The 17,092-nt window shown below is 36.5% G+C and overlaps 1 protein-coding gene across 1 annotated transcript; it reads right to left on the bottom strand.

The window, feature by feature from the left end:
• Positions 1 to 605: 605 nt before the first annotated feature.
• On the bottom strand, positions 606 to 6,861 carry LOC113705969 (TMV resistance protein N-like). The gene is made up of 5 exons (XM_027227870.2): positions 6,362 to 6,861; positions 2,972 to 4,058; positions 2,567 to 2,842; positions 1,376 to 2,464; positions 606 to 1,232 (listed from the first exon to the last, which is right to left on the bottom strand). The coding sequence occupies exons 1-5, from the start codon at positions 6,859 to 6,861 to the stop codon at positions 606 to 608; spliced, it is 3,579 nt and encodes a 1,192-aa protein (XP_027083671.2).
• Positions 6,862 to 17,092: the final 10,231 nt, after the last annotated feature.

Below are 17,092 nucleotides of genomic sequence, written 5' to 3'. Positions count from 1 at the left end.
TGACTCAGTTGTCTGTTTTCTCTTGCAGAGATTTTCCAATTGTTTCTCAATCATTGAAAGCATAACGTAGAAACACTTAAGCATAAATCAGGTTCCAGAAGAGAAGCAACTAACTGAATAATTGGAAATTGCAATCAACCACTATCTAGTGGTTTGAATAAAGGAGTGTAAATGATAAATTCCGAATTCGAGCCATTTCACTTGTACTGTAGAAGATAATAGTACTCTCAAAATTTAGTACATAAATTTGACGTCAATTTTGCTAAATACAGAGGAAACTTGGTTTTGATGCAATATCATGTGATGATATGAAAAACAATTTTCAATAGCAAGAGAAGGAGATCGTATTTTGGATACACATAATAAACTACGTAATTCGGTTCACAAATAACACATTTTTCCCACTTCTGGAGACGTGACATTTGAAGGAATTCCAACTTTGATCTCTTCTGTCCTGACTCATTATTCCCTGCTTCAGCAAGATTCAACTGTTTCTACTAAATTATGATAGTAGAAATGACTGGTAAATCAGCAGCTTGACAACTATGTACCCAAGCTACACCCTTCCTCGACCTTCTGAGCTCTTGTTCCTAGTATGATGGGACTTATTTTGGTGGAATCCTGGAAAAACCTTCACGACCTCGTCTTTTCTTTCTGATGGATTTCAATCCGTTGGCAAGCACACTGGACGACAATCCCCTTTCTCCCAACTCAGAGCTTTGTGGGATCATCGAAAGTTCAGTATTCTGCCTAACATCATCCTTGTATACAAGACTGATTCCCCATGCTTTGAAAACCATATATTTCTTGCTATAAACATCAGCAGACACCTCAATGCAAGTCCAGTCATTTGGGCTGCATACTTTATCAAAACACAGAAGCCAAATCTCATGAAATGAAAGATATGCTAGACAAGTATGTTCCGAGTTGATTATTTTTTCACTTCCTCCGCAACCTATGGTGAACATGCGGTTGCAGATCCTCTCCTCCTGATCTATCAGATTAAACTGGATACGAACACTGGGAATTTTCTGTAGCAAATCCCGCCACTCTAACGTGGTCGTTATCAAATCAGAAACAGCACAAACTGCAAATCCCATGAACTCATCACTGTACCAATTTGAAGGAAGCTTAATTCTAATTGAAGGCCCCCAATTCTGGTAGGTGAACCAGGATGGAATTCTCCCTCCAGGAAGACAGATGCTAAAGTTATCATCTACGAGTAAAAGTTCCTACATCACAAGAAGTTAGGTCTTTCTCAGCAAAATAGCGAAAAGTTTTAGCTTGTGAAGCACATTTAAGTTAGTAGTCACTTCGTCTCAAACAGTTTTAGTTTTCAGTTTTGGATGCAAGGAGTATATTGTGAAAAGGATACCTTTAGCATATGGTTCCAGGTTGCGTCTATCATGCTGGAAGTTTGTTCATCCTGAAGCAGCTGGAAACAATTGCTGAATGAAACCCTGTATAACTTCCCATACTTTGTCAATAAATCAGTTGCACTCTGCAATGATGTACAATTATCTGCGTACAATACCTCTATACTCGGTGGAAGCTCTGGAAGTATCTCAAGTCTCTTGCATCCATCCAATTCAAGGGCTTGAAGGCGACTGAGGTTCTTGATACTTGCGGCAGAGATACTAGTAAAGTTGTTTTTGCCAAGATTTAATTCTACCAGGGAGGATAAGCTCCCCAAATCACAAGGGAATCCTCCATCTAACAGATTGCAATCACTAAGATCTAGTTTTGCTAGGCAATTTAATCCTGAAACAGATGGAAGAACCAAACCCGTTGAATCTCGACTTTTTTGACCTAGCAACCAAGAAGACGAGAATGCTCTCCATGTACGACATGCCATTGCTTTACATCCTCTGAAAGATAAAGTTTTTAGGTTTTTCAAAAGTACGACAGAGGATGGTGGCTTGGAGATGGCAGTTTCATCAACATAAAGCTCTTCTAAGCTTAGTACATGTCCTAGCTCTTCTGGTAACTCGTCAAGTTTTGAGCAGCCAGAAAGAATAAGAACTTTAAGACATTTCAATCTGCAAAGGCTACTTGGCAGACTTGCGAGACTTTTACAGTAGCTTAGATTCAACAAAACAAGGCTTGTAAGGTGTTCAATTGATGGTGGTAGTTCTTTTATGGCAGTAGCTTCCAAATACACAGCTTTTAAATGATCCATAGCACCTAAGATTTTTGGAAATTCCCCAACTTTTGAACATCCTGAGAGAATCATTACTTCGAGACTTTCTAAGATAATTTGTTTTGGAAGGCTCCTAAGACTTGTGCAGTTCCTCAGATTGAATAGTTGGAGCCTTTTCAGATAGCCAGCTGACGGATGTATCTCAGTAAGACTTGAACAATCTTCAAGGATCAATCTCTCAAGATTAGGTATCCCTGTGAAATCTGGGGTCCTTATTAACTTCTGGGAATAGCTAAGGTTGATGTATTTCAATTTGTCCAGCAACTGTCAAAGGTTTTTGGCAAAATGAAGAAAATGACACAGAGAGGGAGGGGGGGGGGGGGGGGACATCAGGAAACAACAATAAATCAGAGTTCAAGGTGGTACCTTTATCCCCTTCCATAGTTGTACGACGCGGCTATATTGCAGCTTGAGTCCTACGAGATTTTCAGGTTGGAAACTCTCTGGAAGGGATTTTGAAGGGTATCCATGCCAGTTAAGCCACCGTATCTCATTTGGTATGTAATTTGGGCAACGAGAAACACAAGCATTATTGATTTTGAGTAGCCTTAGCTGCTTCATCTTTTCAAAGGCTTCATTATTAATTAGTACATCCTTTGGGGTAGACAGATCCAACCACATGCCTACAACATTTTCTGTCACCTGCCAGGAAATGGGATAAAAGGAGGAGAAGAAGAGGAGAAATTGCATGAACAAAATATTCGAGAAATATACAATTGGAATATTTTTCTAGGTGGAATGAAATTAACTTAGAAGTGGAAGATCGCTTACCTTGTCTCTAGCCAAAACATCACAAATTTCCTCTGCTACCCAGAGCCTGCTGTGTTTTCCTGGCTCATCTGGAGCCTTTTGGCGAACAATATGCCAACCCATTTCTTGTATTAAACAATGCATCAGAATCCTTCCTCCAGAAACAGTTACCAGAGATTTCTCGATGAGAACCTTTATGCCTATATCAGGATAGAAATTGAAACTATCAAGTACTCTTCTTATGTATTCTTTCTTCTTCCCTTTAAAGAAACATGCAATGTCCAAGAAAATTTCTTTTTCAACTTCTCTGAGTCCATTAAAACTTACTTTGAGCTTTTCCATAATTTCATCTTCGGGAATTCTTTTTAATCTCCCCACTTCACTTCTCCATTCAGTCATGTCTCTGCCATACAGAAAACTACCTAAAACTTTTAGACCTAAGGGAAGGCAACCAGCATAATGCACTATTTCAATTGAAAGCTCCTCATAATCTTCTGCAGGATAGTCCTTCTTGAAAGCATACCAACTAAACAGCTGAATAGCTTCATATTCATTCAATAACTCCACCTTGTACATTCTATCTACTTCATGTGTAACAAGCAAATGCTTATTTTTTGTGGTTATGATAATTCTACTACCAGCACCGAACCAATGATGTTTTCCAGCTAAAGCTTCTAATTGATCTAGGTGGTCAACATCATCAAGAACAATAAGGACTTTTTTATAGCATAGTCTTCTCCTAATCATATTTGACCCTTCAAAAACACTGCTGATCCTCAAATCTTTTAAGCAAAGAATTTTTGAAAGAATCTTCTCTTGCAAAATTTCCAGACATTTTGATTGTTCTCTAACTTCATGGAGAAAGATGGCACCTTCAAAATGAATGGATATTCGGTCAAAAACAGCCCTTGCCAAGGTTGTTTTACCAATTCCACTCATTCCCCAAATCCCTATAAAGTGAACCTCATCAGACCCCAAATTCAGCAATGCATTTACTTTATGAACTCGAGAATCAATACCAACTTGGTTTTTTTCTTCAACTGCAATAACTCTTCCCAATTTAGCTATAACATCTCCAACAATTTCTTGGATGCATTTAGACTCACGCCTATGCATGAAAAAAGAAAATAAAAGGTAAGAAAAGATCATGCACGAGAGATGCATAACCATATTCTCAAAATAGATAGATCTAACAAATGCTAATTTGGAAAAAAACACTAATAAATACTCCTACAGAGCAGATATATAGATACTTCAATCTAATGTATGCTTCAGTGCTAAGCAACATCATTGTTTGTCATCATGTATACGTTGTCAATATTATTTTTGATACAATACTTATGTTGGCCTCAGGATCACAAGTATTGAGGATGCTACTAGTAAAATAACAGTACACGGAAAGCAGAAAAATATGTTCCTTGGAAAATTGATAAATAGATGAACAGATATCAACGAGAGAAAGACTACTAAGGGTGGTAAATAAAGTAACAGAACTGTAACAACTGAATTACAGAGTTTGTGTTTTGTTTGTGGTAGTGGTGGTGGTTGGGGGGGGAGGGCAGAGGAAAAACCATTGCCAACTGAGAAGAGGTGACAAGAAGAAATTTAGAAAGAAAGACTTAACAAAAAAGAAATTGCCGGAAACATGTCAAATGCATAAGAGAAGATAGCATGGATGAAACCTTTCCAAAATTGAAATGAAAGTGAAAACTCATGGTAAAGAAACGTTGACAAAGACAACATATGTATACTGAGAGAGACCAAGGATGACAGATGATAGCGTTTGAACTGTTAAAGAATAAGTTTTTGACTTGCTCAAATATCGTCTTATTACTCATTACGCGCGTGCTAAGTTCTTAAAAACAATTTCATGAAATGAGAAGGATTCGATTTTTTGACATGATATGACAGTCGGACTTGAGTCACCTGGTTGCTACTTATCTTCTTTTGTGTACAATTAACTCCTAATAGGAACGCAGACAGAAAAAGTTTAGGTCGGAATTAGTTATTTCTTCATTTCTGTTTCATAACCTTATACGCATCTAACCAGAAAGAAATGACAAGAGTCAATAATTCAATTTAAAGCATGAAATAATCCTTCTTAGAATAAACTCAAGAATGAAGGCAACGATCCTTCTAAAACTAAAATGAAAGTTTGAAAAGAGCACCAGCCAAATTCTGCCAGAGTGAAAGCATGAATACATTCACATGATACATATCTAATTTTGATTATATGCAAAGCTAAAGCTTGGAACAACATGTCAGCTTAAAATGCAACCTAAAAAAGAGATACTGATGATAAAACAATATTTTTGCAATTTTATTGACACACATCCCACAGAATACAAAATGACCAGCTGCAGAAATTCAGGTGTGACAATAGATTATACTTTTGACGAAAACGAGAAACAATTATCCCGGCCTCTGAGCTCCATTACCAGCAGTTTGCATGAAAACAGGTGACCAATTTCAAGTTGAACCCTCAAAATTGATCTAGCACCAGTTGAAAAGAAAAGATACCAAACATTTTTGTGTGGTCGTCACTATTCTTTATTACTGAATTCTCTGTATGATTTTGTCTTTTTTTTTTTTTTTTTGAATAACACATTGATTTGATAGAGAAATCGATGTAGTTATTTATTGTAGAAATTAAACCAAGCAAATATTAATTGGTTAGTTTAGTTAGCCGCGTGGTGTTAGTTTATTGGTTAGTAATGTTGGTTTCATTGTTAGGACATAAGGGTGGTCACATGGGATAAAATCCCATATTAGTTGTACTAATAAGTGTACAAGTCCGTAGGGTACGATAGGAGAATGATAGCCTCTGTGTCATTGGGTTTTATTTTTTCGTTTTGCATGTTGTCCTCCTTGTACCGTCAGTAGCGCAGCTTTTTGAATAGTTGAAGAAATTCCTTTGCCTCTATATCATTTTTCTTGATTGTTTCTATAGATTTATGTGTGTTTATTTATTTGGCTTCATCATTTATCAGTTAATGGTCCAGAATCCTGTTTTCTCCCCTTCCCAAACCCCTCCAAGAAAGCTGAGTGCTACAGGAAAACAGTCAAGAAATAAATTATAAATAACCTCGGAGGTGCTTGATTGGTACTTCAGTATCAGGATTGGTGTCATGGAATTGGTCAAGTCAACCTCAGATCTAATTTCTTTTAGCCAAGATCATTAACAATCCTCCTTGAACCGCCAAATTGATAGAGTAGTGAACGACAGAAAAAGAGCACCAAGAAAAGGATCAATGACCCATAGGAAAACAAATACCCGAGAGAGAGAGAGAGAAGCTAACAGCTTATTAGTTATTACAATTCAAAAATGATACTTAACCGAATAGCCAACTATTTGTCCAAAAAGAAGGGATGCTAGTTCATATTTTTAAAGATCAGAGTTAGTGAATTTACCCATCAGCAGTGTTGGGAACATCCCAGCCAGAGATAGAAGCAGCTTCACCAAGAGCTGCTCTCCACTTTTGAATCCTTTCCTTGTCCTCTATTTCGTCTTCATGTTTGACAAAAGCTCGACCAAAGCTGCCTTTCTGTCTCCGTACCACAGTTGGATCCACGTAATAAAAAACCGGCAGAACAGTTTGTCCCAATATATGGTTGCAGTCAACGATTTCTGCGAGCTCCTCTAAACACCATGAAGAAGTGGCATAATTTTCTGAGAATATTATAACTGCAATTCTTGACTCTTTAATAGCTTGGATTAGTGCAGGTGAAATGGATCTTCCTCTTTCAAGCTTTTCGTCGTCTTTGAAGGTGTAAATTCCCTTTTGTTGCAGAGCACTGTAGAGGAAGTCGACAAAGCTCTTTCGGACATCTTCACCCTTAAAGCTCAAGAAAACATCATAAGTCCATTTAGGAGTGGAAGCAGAAGAAGAAGAAGAGGAAATGTTTCTCATTTCTTGCTCAACAAAACTTCAAGTCCATTTAGGAGTGGAAGAAGAAGAACATGAGGACAATCTTTACCCCTTCCTTTTATGCGGTATGCAGTACGAAATGGACTGTAGATGTGGGGTAGAAACTAGAAAGTTCAATGAAATGAACCAGAAAGTCGATAAATCTTTTTCCATTTGCAATTTTGCTTTTCCTGTTATGAGCATCCTAAAGAAGTTGCTCCTAACCTTTTCTTCTTTTTGCTGCATTTTTTTAGAGTCTCTCTTGATGCAAGGGGAGTGACTAAAGTGCCCTGTCAACTTTTGCCAATATGGATGCCTCTACTTGTCAAGTGTAGGTCGTAATAGTAGGTTATAAAAATATTATTATTGCAACAAAAAAAAGTATAGATCTTCCTAGATTTTAATTTCTTTCTATCTTTTTGCGTTTACTTTCCTCTTTTTGTTTATTGGAGAAATTTAGAACTTGCAGTAAATCTTATATTCCTTACTTATTCATGATGGTGAGATTCTTGATTCAACCATCAAACTCTGCTCTTGATTCAAAATTTTATACCACTTGCCCTTTTTTTCCCTTGAATGTTTGTAATTTATAACCAATTTTTCCATGAGAAAATTAGAAATTTTTCTTAGAAGTGTGTCCCAAAATCTACCAAATAGATAAAAAAAACAAGGGTTAATTACATTTACCTCCCCTGAGGTTTGGCCATATTACTAATCAATCCCTGTAATTTGTCCAAATAACAGTCTCACCCTTTAAATGATCAAACATTTAACAAAAACCCCCTTAATGCCGAAAATGCCCTTATTGAGGCTATATTGCATTAAAAAAAGAACATATTTTTATTTTATTAACCCTGAAGCAATCCAAAAGAAATTATTTTAATTCTTGGAGTATGGTTCAAATTGAGAAAAACATGCCTTGTGCTCTCCGCAACATGCCTTGAACCACAAATTCGAACCATACTTGAGGATTTAAAATAATTGCTTCTTTTTTATTTTTCTTTCAATTTATCTAATTTTTAATATTCATTTTTAAGATTTAAAATAATTATTGATTCAAAACTATTTATGGAAGCAAAGATATGGTTTTTATAAAATAATAAGCAAAAACTTTTTTCTATTTTTTTGGATTGCTTCAGGGTTAATAAAATAAAAATATGTTCTTTTTTAATGCAACATGGCCTCAATAAGGGCATTTTCGGCATTAAGGGGGTTTTTGTTAAATGTTTGATCATTCAAAGGGTGAGACCGTTATTTGGACAAATTATAGGGATTGATTGATAATATGGTCAAACCTCAGGGGAGGTAAATGTAATTAACCCAAAAAACAACCCTCTTAACTCACATTGTGCCACATGTCAAAAGGAAAAGGGGGAAGCTGTGCAAAAAATGTATCGATTGCCAATTAGGCCCTTCGGGTTTGCACTCTTGTTCCTAATAAGTAATTGCTGAGGAGTATTTTTGTCTTTCGAACTGCTAAGTTCATATTCAGCCCTTAAGCATTAACAATAGGTCCAAATAGTTCCTTACTTTTTTTTTTTGTTACAAAGATAACGTTCCTGTAATCTAATATATCTTATTACATGACAGGGAGTCTAAAGAGGTTGTATAAGGAACTAACAAATATACAGGTTCGACTAAACTAAAAGGGTGTTCTAACACCTCATTTAAATTTTTTTTACTGCAGCTATGGTTCAAACCTCCGATCTACAACTAAAGTTTAGTGGTTAAATAGTTCCTTACACATGAGGGATATTTTGTTTTGACAGTTGAATTGTTTTAGTGTGGATGGAGTTTGTGTGTCACATTTTTTGTCCTTGGATCTTCGGTTAACTTAGGACCAATTACTCTAGATAGATGGATCTTTTTAGATTATAACTATAACTAAATGCTTGGATCTTTGGTAAATTTAGGACCAATTACTCAAGACGAAAGGATCTTTTTAGATTATAACTACAACTAAATGTGTTTCTAAATTTCACAAAACTCTGAATAGACATTTTTTGTGAAGAGACATTCATTTGGAAATGCCTACATAATGTTTTACCAGTAAGGGAACTCATATACAAGAGAACTAAACAAGGGAGTCCTATTTGCTCGGGATGTGGAGAGACTAAAGAAACAATTGAACACGTGCTTTTACAGTGTAAAAACGCTAAGGACATCTGGGAGATGGCACCAATTCACTAGGATGGAATCGAGCAAGTAACAAATTGTTTTGTAAAATGGTGGACAGCAGTTTTTGAATCTCAAGAAATCAGAGCACTGAGAATCATGTGTCCTTGACCATCAACATTCTCTGGCAATTTTGGAAGGCCAAAAATGACAGGGAATTCAATCAAAAGGAAAAAAAAACCTCACAAAACTGTTGAGAAAGCACAACGAGGATAGGTTGAGTATAATGAGGCTAACATGAAGACAAGAACAAGGAAGAGCACTCAGCACAGATTAGGACTAATCAAAGTCATCAAGATGCACAAAGGATAATATAACTCAAAATCCACACCCAGTAAAATAAAGATCAACTAACTACTGGGATGGGAAACTCGGCAACTGACAGCTCAGGACATCATCAAGTAGCTTGGATGTGTAGGGAAAGGATGTCAGGAGATTCACTCCAAGATTAGGCAAAAGCAATGAAGTTGGCCATGATAAAAAGCAGTTAACCAACGATGGAGACACGTCCAGATTGGTGTGGACAATAAAAAATTACGAGACTACATCCAAAAATAAAGCCACAGGAGTAGTCGAGTTGCAACTCTAATAGATGATATAGAGTTCCTTGGTTGTTTTCTAGGTGCTCTTTCTCTTTTACTAACATAAGTAAGACTGATAGTATTATTGTGACAGCCCCACCTTCCCCTAAGGCGAACCAAAGGGTTTGGCGGACCGCCTTCCCAACTCTCGCCAGGACTCATTTATTCTCTTCAAACAAAATAAGATATAACCTCAAGAATAAGTGAAATAACAGTTCCCAAACTTAGAACGTATTCTTACATACATTCTATCTCAAATAGTAATACAATCCCAAATACAACAAAAGTTCTGAGTTCCCAATACATTCAACCCTATCCAAGCACTGATGCGAGTACAATCGCAAAATTTCAAAAGAACTAGACCATGCTAGTCTGTACAGATCTCACACCATTGCTCGTATCCCCTGTAAGGAAAACAAAACTAACGGAATGAGCTAAAAGCCCAGTGAGGTTCCATACACCTAATCAAACAATTTGTCCAGGACATTAATCATTGACTAACAAATAATCCAGAAAACATTTACTATATGAAAGCAATGGTAACACATTCATTAAAAGGATACATGCTCATGTGGAGCCATTCATTCATTCATTCGCTGACCATTTCCTTATTCCTCCAACATAAAAAAAAACATTTGTAAGTGAAAACCCCTCCGTTGTTCTTGTCATTCGTTCATTCATTTCATTTTCCCCTACTAGTCATTTCACTGGCCAATCTCCACCAATCTTCATGGTCATACTCGAGTATACCAAACATTTTTCCCAGTGTTATTAGTCGCCCGACCGAATCCGCTTCTTACTCGAGTCGACTGGCAATGAAAGGCAGGGGCCCAGTTCAGCCAAAAGGCTTACATTCATGCACAAGTAGCATTTAATCATTGAAAATTTCACATTCATTTAGGTCAAGTGCGATAAAGTATACCCTCGCCTAGCAAAACTCATTTTTAGCAAATGTTGGAAATATAACGTACATCAATCACCTATTTAAGCAACCATCCACATAGTCATGACAATCCACATAGTCATTGATAACATAACATATAAAGAACACTCACCTATTTAAGGAAAATAACGTCCAAAGTTTCCTTTCGGATAACACCCTCAATCACCAAGGAACCCTAAGAACAACCAAGAGAAAATATTACGGTTCAACCATCCAAAGTTTAGGTGAACCAAAGAAAATCCGAATAACTATTAATACAAGGTATAAGTATGATTTTGGAAGTGAAAAGAATACATTTAGACCAAAGGACATGAGTAACTAAGAGTTTCCCAAACCAAACATAAAACTAAACTCAAAAGGGTTTAAAACTCCATCGGAAAACAAAATGAAACCGAAGCCACGTGAGAATCCGGCCGGATTTTCGGCCGGATTCAAAGCAGTGAGCAACCCCATTTTTTTTCATCTTCCCCTGTCAATCCGGCCAGCAATCCGGCCAAGATTTGGCCGGATATACGGCCGGATATGAAAAAGTAGTTTTTAATTTTTTTCGTAAAGCTCTTTGTTTGGCTTGAAAATAACACATATGCAAAGAAATAATGTGTAACAAGTATCTTGGGTAAAATCATATGCCAAAGGAAGATACAAACCCCTAAATTCAAACCTAAAGCCTCGCTTGTTAAAAATAGATTTTGTGGCTGAGAAAACCCTATACCACTCCTCTTTGTTTTAGGAAGAAAATGAGTAAATATTTGAAGTTCAAAGCTTGACATTTGTAATTAAACATTCATGGTTAAAATAGTCATCACGTTCGCCAAGCGAAAAATGTATAAGTTCAGGTAAAATGTAACTTATCTAACACCACTAGAGTGGACCTAAGTAGTTCTAAGCAAAATAAGTCCAATGCATCACAAAATCACATTTCCAAATCTCATTTTTACTCACTCAAACTTCAAGAAAATAAACGGATAGCATTTCCTTTAAATTCCTTTACTTTTCCATCTTAGAATCAACCACAAATCTCATAACAATCAACCACAATTGCACATACACATCATAGGCTATTAACACCCTTAAAATACAACCAGTTGGTAACCCCAAAACTAACCCTAATCATGCTCAAATTAGAAACTCTAAAACTGAAATTTATCCACCCCAAGCTGGAATTTCTTTAGGCAAATTAAACTAATACCAAAACACTAGATATTTCATATATCAAAGCTAGGAAATTATGGCCAACCCTTAAGCTTCATATATGGGCAGAAAATTCACTATAAAAACTGAAAATCCACATATCACCACTTCTAACCAAGAAATATTGCATAAAACTACCAAAGTGACAACCACAAGCCACTAATTTACAACTATTAGAAGCAAAAAGACATGTTCTTAGCAAATTACCTTGGAACCTCAAGGAAAATGGTAGCTTAGTCTTTCCTCCTCCAAAATAACTCCACCAAAACCTTTAAACTTCCTTAGTGAGCACTTGTATGAAGTAGTTTCCAATTTGGTTGGCTAAAACTCAAGATTCAAGCAAGTTTGGGAGCTAGAAATTGAAGTAGTCTCTCTTGTTTTTCTCCTCAAGGAGTTCGGCCAAGGAAGACAAGAAAATGAAGAGATTTTTGGTCAAAATCTGATTTTAGGAAAGTTAATAATCCTTGGTCAAAAGTCAAACTTCCAATGATTCCATGACACTTGGCACCTTGATTGTTTTAAGCTTATCTTCTTTCTCCCAAGGGTTAATCTATCTAGCTAGTTAACATCTAATCATCTCCTAACACCTTGTGAAATAATATGCGGGTCCCACGTCCATAATGCATTTCAAATTTAACGAACACTAACTTATACCAGAAAAATGATTTAAAAATTGTACTTACCTAGAAAAACGTATAGAAATTAATATTTTAAAGGAAAGTATAAAAATGTACGCAAAGAAATAAAATAATACCTAGAAAATGTGAAAATTTTCTGGTTCTCACAATTATACATGAGCAATTAAGCTCTAGACCTTTGGTTGGATGAGGAATGTGTGAATCCCAATCTTCAGTACTAGTGCACCAAAATAGCTCGTAGAATAGTTGTCCTTTGTTATTGAACTTTTGTTCAAAAACTGTATAGTTTATAGCTATATAAATGAAGCTATCATTTCGACCCAAAAAAAAGACATTTTTGTGTATCTGGTTAGCTTTTCTCTTCTCTCTCCCATACGAAGAAAACAAAAGAAATAAAAAGAGGCAGAGAGGTCTTCCTCCTTTTTGGTTGACAATCCGAGAAATTTGCTTCTCATTTTTACTTTAGAATTCTTGCTTTACTTAGGCCCTGTTTGGTTCTATAAAAGGAACCACAAAGGAAAGCTGTGAGAACTTGTAAAATCACTTATATTTTTCTTAAATCCCTTATATTTTTCTTAAATCCCCTTTAATTTGGAAATTAATACTTTACAATAACTTTACTACTTATTCACATCCCCAATAGTTACAAGTAATCATAGAACCAAGGGTTTCCCCTTTACTTTCATCGTTAAGGTAAACTAGGATTTTCACGTCTTTTCGTAGTGTGAGTAATCGGTAAGGAGTGTGTACTCAATTTAGTGATTAAGAGTGAGTTTTAAATAATATTAAATGTGTGATTAGAAGTAATAATAATAAGTTAGTGAATGGTAAGAAAAAACCCTAGTACATGCGAGTTAAGGAAAAACGGTGTGAACCGACGGGTACCGTTTGATACCGAGTGAACACACCACTTGACCACCACTTTATTAACTTAATTTCCTTGTCATTAGTGCAAAAATATCAGCCATAATTATCCTAGTGAGAGAGCCAAAATTCTTGACTAAAAAAGAAAGGAAAAAAAAAAGAAAATTCAAGATGAAATCTTGTGATGACACTTGGAAGTCATCTAACCGTCTTTGACCCAAAGCAAGTCTTGGCTTCTTATCCATTCTTGGAGCTCCATTTCTGCTCCTAAGTTTCATTGTGGCCGAGACTTGAGGGAGGAAAAAGAGAGAAAGAAACCACTTCATTCAATCTTGATTTCTAGCTTAGTTGAGTGAAAACCGAAATTCTAAACCGATTAACCTCCTATTTGGGAACTTGGGGAGCTTGGTGTACTAAAAGTTTGGAAGAAAAGGTTGAGGTTTCTCTTGAAAGCATCTTTGGCAAGGTATTATGGCTGTTTTTCCATTTTCTTACCCTTAATCTTGCTTAAGTTTGTATAGCAACTTATATTCTTGGCTAATGATAGTTGTTTAAGTAGTTGTGATGGATATGGTGGCTTTTTGAGCTAGGGTTTGAGTTGTTCAGTTGAGTTTCTTGTTGATTATTTAGCATATGATGTTAATAAGCTTAGATAGGAAGTTGGAGTAGTGGTTCAAGACATGAATAAGAAGTTTATACCTTGAATGCATTAAATTCCAGTTTTAAGCATTGAACTGCCCTGCTTCTGACCAGCATCATTCGTCCATGTTAGAGGCCGAATCAGGCTTAGGTCAAAATATGAAAGTTTTAGGAAATGATGTTATATAGCTGCCTGTAAAATTTCAGCTCAATTGGAGTACTGTATCACTGTGAAATGACTGAAATACCGCTAACTGCCAAATGTTCTTTTCAGCAGGCAGTTTTGAGATTTCACATGTTTGGCTTCATTTTTCACTTTGATCCGTATCAAATCAGCATTGGCCAAAACATTAAATTTTAAACCTATGTTTCAGCTTTCCAACGCATCTAAAAACGCCTCAATCGGAATTGTGTAGCTTGAGTTATTGTCGTTTGAATTCAGTACTGACAACCAGACTAACCATGAACTTCTAGTTCTGTAATTTGCAAATTCGACCTAGATCAACTGTTAACTAGGCTGGATTGTTTTCATTAAAGTTGTAACCCTTTGTCTTAGCTTCAAAACTGTATAAGGTGCACCCCAATCTGATAAATGTAGCTTCGGTTGTGATCAAAACGCTAAGAGACGTCAAACCTATGATTTTGTTAATTGTCTTAAACATTAGTTCCGATCCATTTTCTAGCATTGTTTTGTAATTGAATGACATTGAGCCTATTGAAAGGCTATTGTGGTTAGATTATTTGTGTGTGATTTTGGAGCTGAATTGAGAAAAATAAGGAAGCCATAAATGGCTGGAAAAATAGATAAACACAAAGGGTGTGCTGCCCAAATTTGCACTCGAGGGTTAGGTAGATGTAAGCGCAACTTAAAGATTTGAGAGCGAATATCACTTGAATCGTTTAGGATATTTAAGTCTTCTTTCATAAAGGTATATATGTTAAAATTTGGTCGAAACTTGTACCCTTGGAAAATGAAAGTAACGACTAATAGAAATATGTTTTTCTCGTCACTTCGACTCAAATGGAGATTTCAAAGTTTAATCGCTCCAAAGTTTCAAAGTTTTAAGAGCGAGCATGAGTTTACAAATATTCTCCAAATGAGTTTCAATTACTTGATTCTTGTTAAATGAAACATTTAAGTTTCGAATCTTAGTTGATTTTCAAAACTAGTCAACGATGTTTTATCGCAGATTTGGACTCCCAACAAGGAGTAATACCTGACCGTGACCCGTAAAGGCATTATATCTTTGGTGAGTGCTTCCGAATACCTGATTGAACTTGACATTTGTGTTTAATACTTGATCAATGTGATTACATGATATATGAGTGGATTGACAGACTTCAGTGCAGCATCCACCCTGTTCACATGTTGAGCAGCACTCTTGTAGTCACAGACCCCAAATGTGATATATTCTTGTTTAATGATTTCAATTGAATTGATATACATGCATATGAGTTGTATCTTGTCTGGAATTCTAGAAACCCTGTGGCTAGGTAGTTGAGTCGAGCTAGCAAAGGTTTGATCGATTCACTAACGAACCCTGGGTCATTAGTTTTGTCGAGTGGAGTGCTATCTCCTTGACTAATCGGTATACTCGAGTATTACCACCAGTGTTTATTGAGAATTTTGGGCCCAGTAGGGGGTTTGGTTGGTGGACGGAGATTGTAGCTAAGTGGTACTCTACTGGACTGGTTCCTTTACTTGAAAGTTGACGGAGTGTCAACTACTACTTGATCAAGTTCTGATGAAGCAACAGGAACTTGGCTCTTGAGAGCCCTTTGTATCCTTATATTTTGACATGATTGTTACCCATTGGGTTATTGTTTCTTTAGAAAAACTTTTACACTCGCCCATTTTGAGATTTGCTACTTGAAGTGTTATTACTCACTTTTATGAACTTGTTATGCTCGCTATTTTTCTACATTGATACTTGTACTTTTAAATAATGGTCAACTTGCTATTTGGAACCTCACTGAACTTTTAGCTCATTTCACGCAATTTGTTTTCCTTACAGAGGTACGAGCGAGGCGTGAGACTTGTACAAACTAGTGTGGTCTAGTTTTTTGAATTTTGCAGTTGTTCTCACACTAGCACCCGCCTAGGGGGTTGATTGTACTTGGATTGTAAACATTTTAATATATTTGGGCATGTATGAGACTTGTAGTTGGATTTGAGCATCAGTGTATATGCTAAGTTTGAAATCATTGTTTTATTTCTTTTCTATAGTTGTAAGTTCTATTTTCGAATTAAGCGTGAATGAGTCCTGACGAGAGCGAGGCAGGCAACTCACTAATCCCTAAGGTACGCCCTAGGAGGAGGTGGGGCCGTCACAAAAGCAATTCCAGGAAAGTAGCGAGGAAATTACGATTGATCATGATGAAGTTGTACAAAGAGGTGTTGCAGAGAGAATTACACCTGGTATCATTCATGATGGCCCAATATAGACATGTACAGGAGCATAAAAATAAGATAGTTACACCAGAAAAAAGGAACCTATATCAAACAAAGTCCTATATGGAGTCAACAGATAGAGTCTTATCTTCTATCTTTTATCAGTTAGTTGATTATTCTTATCATGCCCCCGCAAGATGGATGGCGGTGAAACAAGTCCTATCTTGAACTTCATTAAATCAAATTAAGAGTAAGCAAGAGGTTTGGTGAGAACATCAACTAGTTGATCAGAGACAGAGATGTGGGACACATGTTGCAAACCATGTTGAACTTTGTCTCGAATGAAATGATAGTCAATGGCTACTTGTTTCACATGTGAGTAAAAGATCGGATTGGAACATAGAGTCATGGCACCAACATTATAACAAAAAATGACTAGTTGTTGTGGAAGATTGACACCGAGTTCGCTAAGCAGAGAGCAAATCCAATGAAGTTCGCTAGCAGTAGAGGCCACTGATCAGTATTATGCCTAAGTGGAGGAGCGCGCTAAAGTTCGTTGATTCTTGAAGCTCCAAGAGATAGGATTATGATCGAGATAAATAATATAGGCACTTATAGAGGTGAAATCATCTCTGTTACTTGTCCAGTCAGCATCAGAGAAGCCATGTAATGCAAGTGGAGAGGCGCAACAAAGTGTGATGCTGTGGTCCAAGGTGGCCCATAGATACCAAAAAAGGAGTTTGAGAGCAGTCCAGTGATCAGTTGTTGGTTGGTGTAGAAATTGAGAGAGCTTGTTCACCGTATAAGCAAT

Source organism: Coffea arabica, chromosome 8c (assembly GCF_036785885.1).
Source record: "Coffea arabica cultivar ET-39 chromosome 8c, Coffea Arabica ET-39 HiFi, whole genome shotgun sequence".
Taxonomy (NCBI): Eukaryota; Viridiplantae; Streptophyta; class Magnoliopsida; order Gentianales; family Rubiaceae; genus Coffea; species Coffea arabica.
The sequence above is the reverse complement of the archived record's forward strand: the minus strand, read 5'-3'. Positions and strand labels throughout refer to the sequence as shown.

Coding starts and splice junctions, on each gene's coding strand:
- LOC113705969 (XM_027227870.2), bottom strand. CDS start 6,861: ATGAGAAACATTTCCTCTTCTTCTTCTTCTGCTTCCACTCCTAAATGG. Junction 4,059..6,361: donor GTTCCCAACACTGCTGATGG/GTAAATTCACTA, acceptor TTTCATGCATAG/GCGTGAGTCTAAATGCATCC. Junction 2,843..2,971: donor ATGTTTTGGCTAGAGACAAG/GTAAGCGATCTT, acceptor ATTTCCTGGCAG/GTGACAGAAAATGTTGTAGG.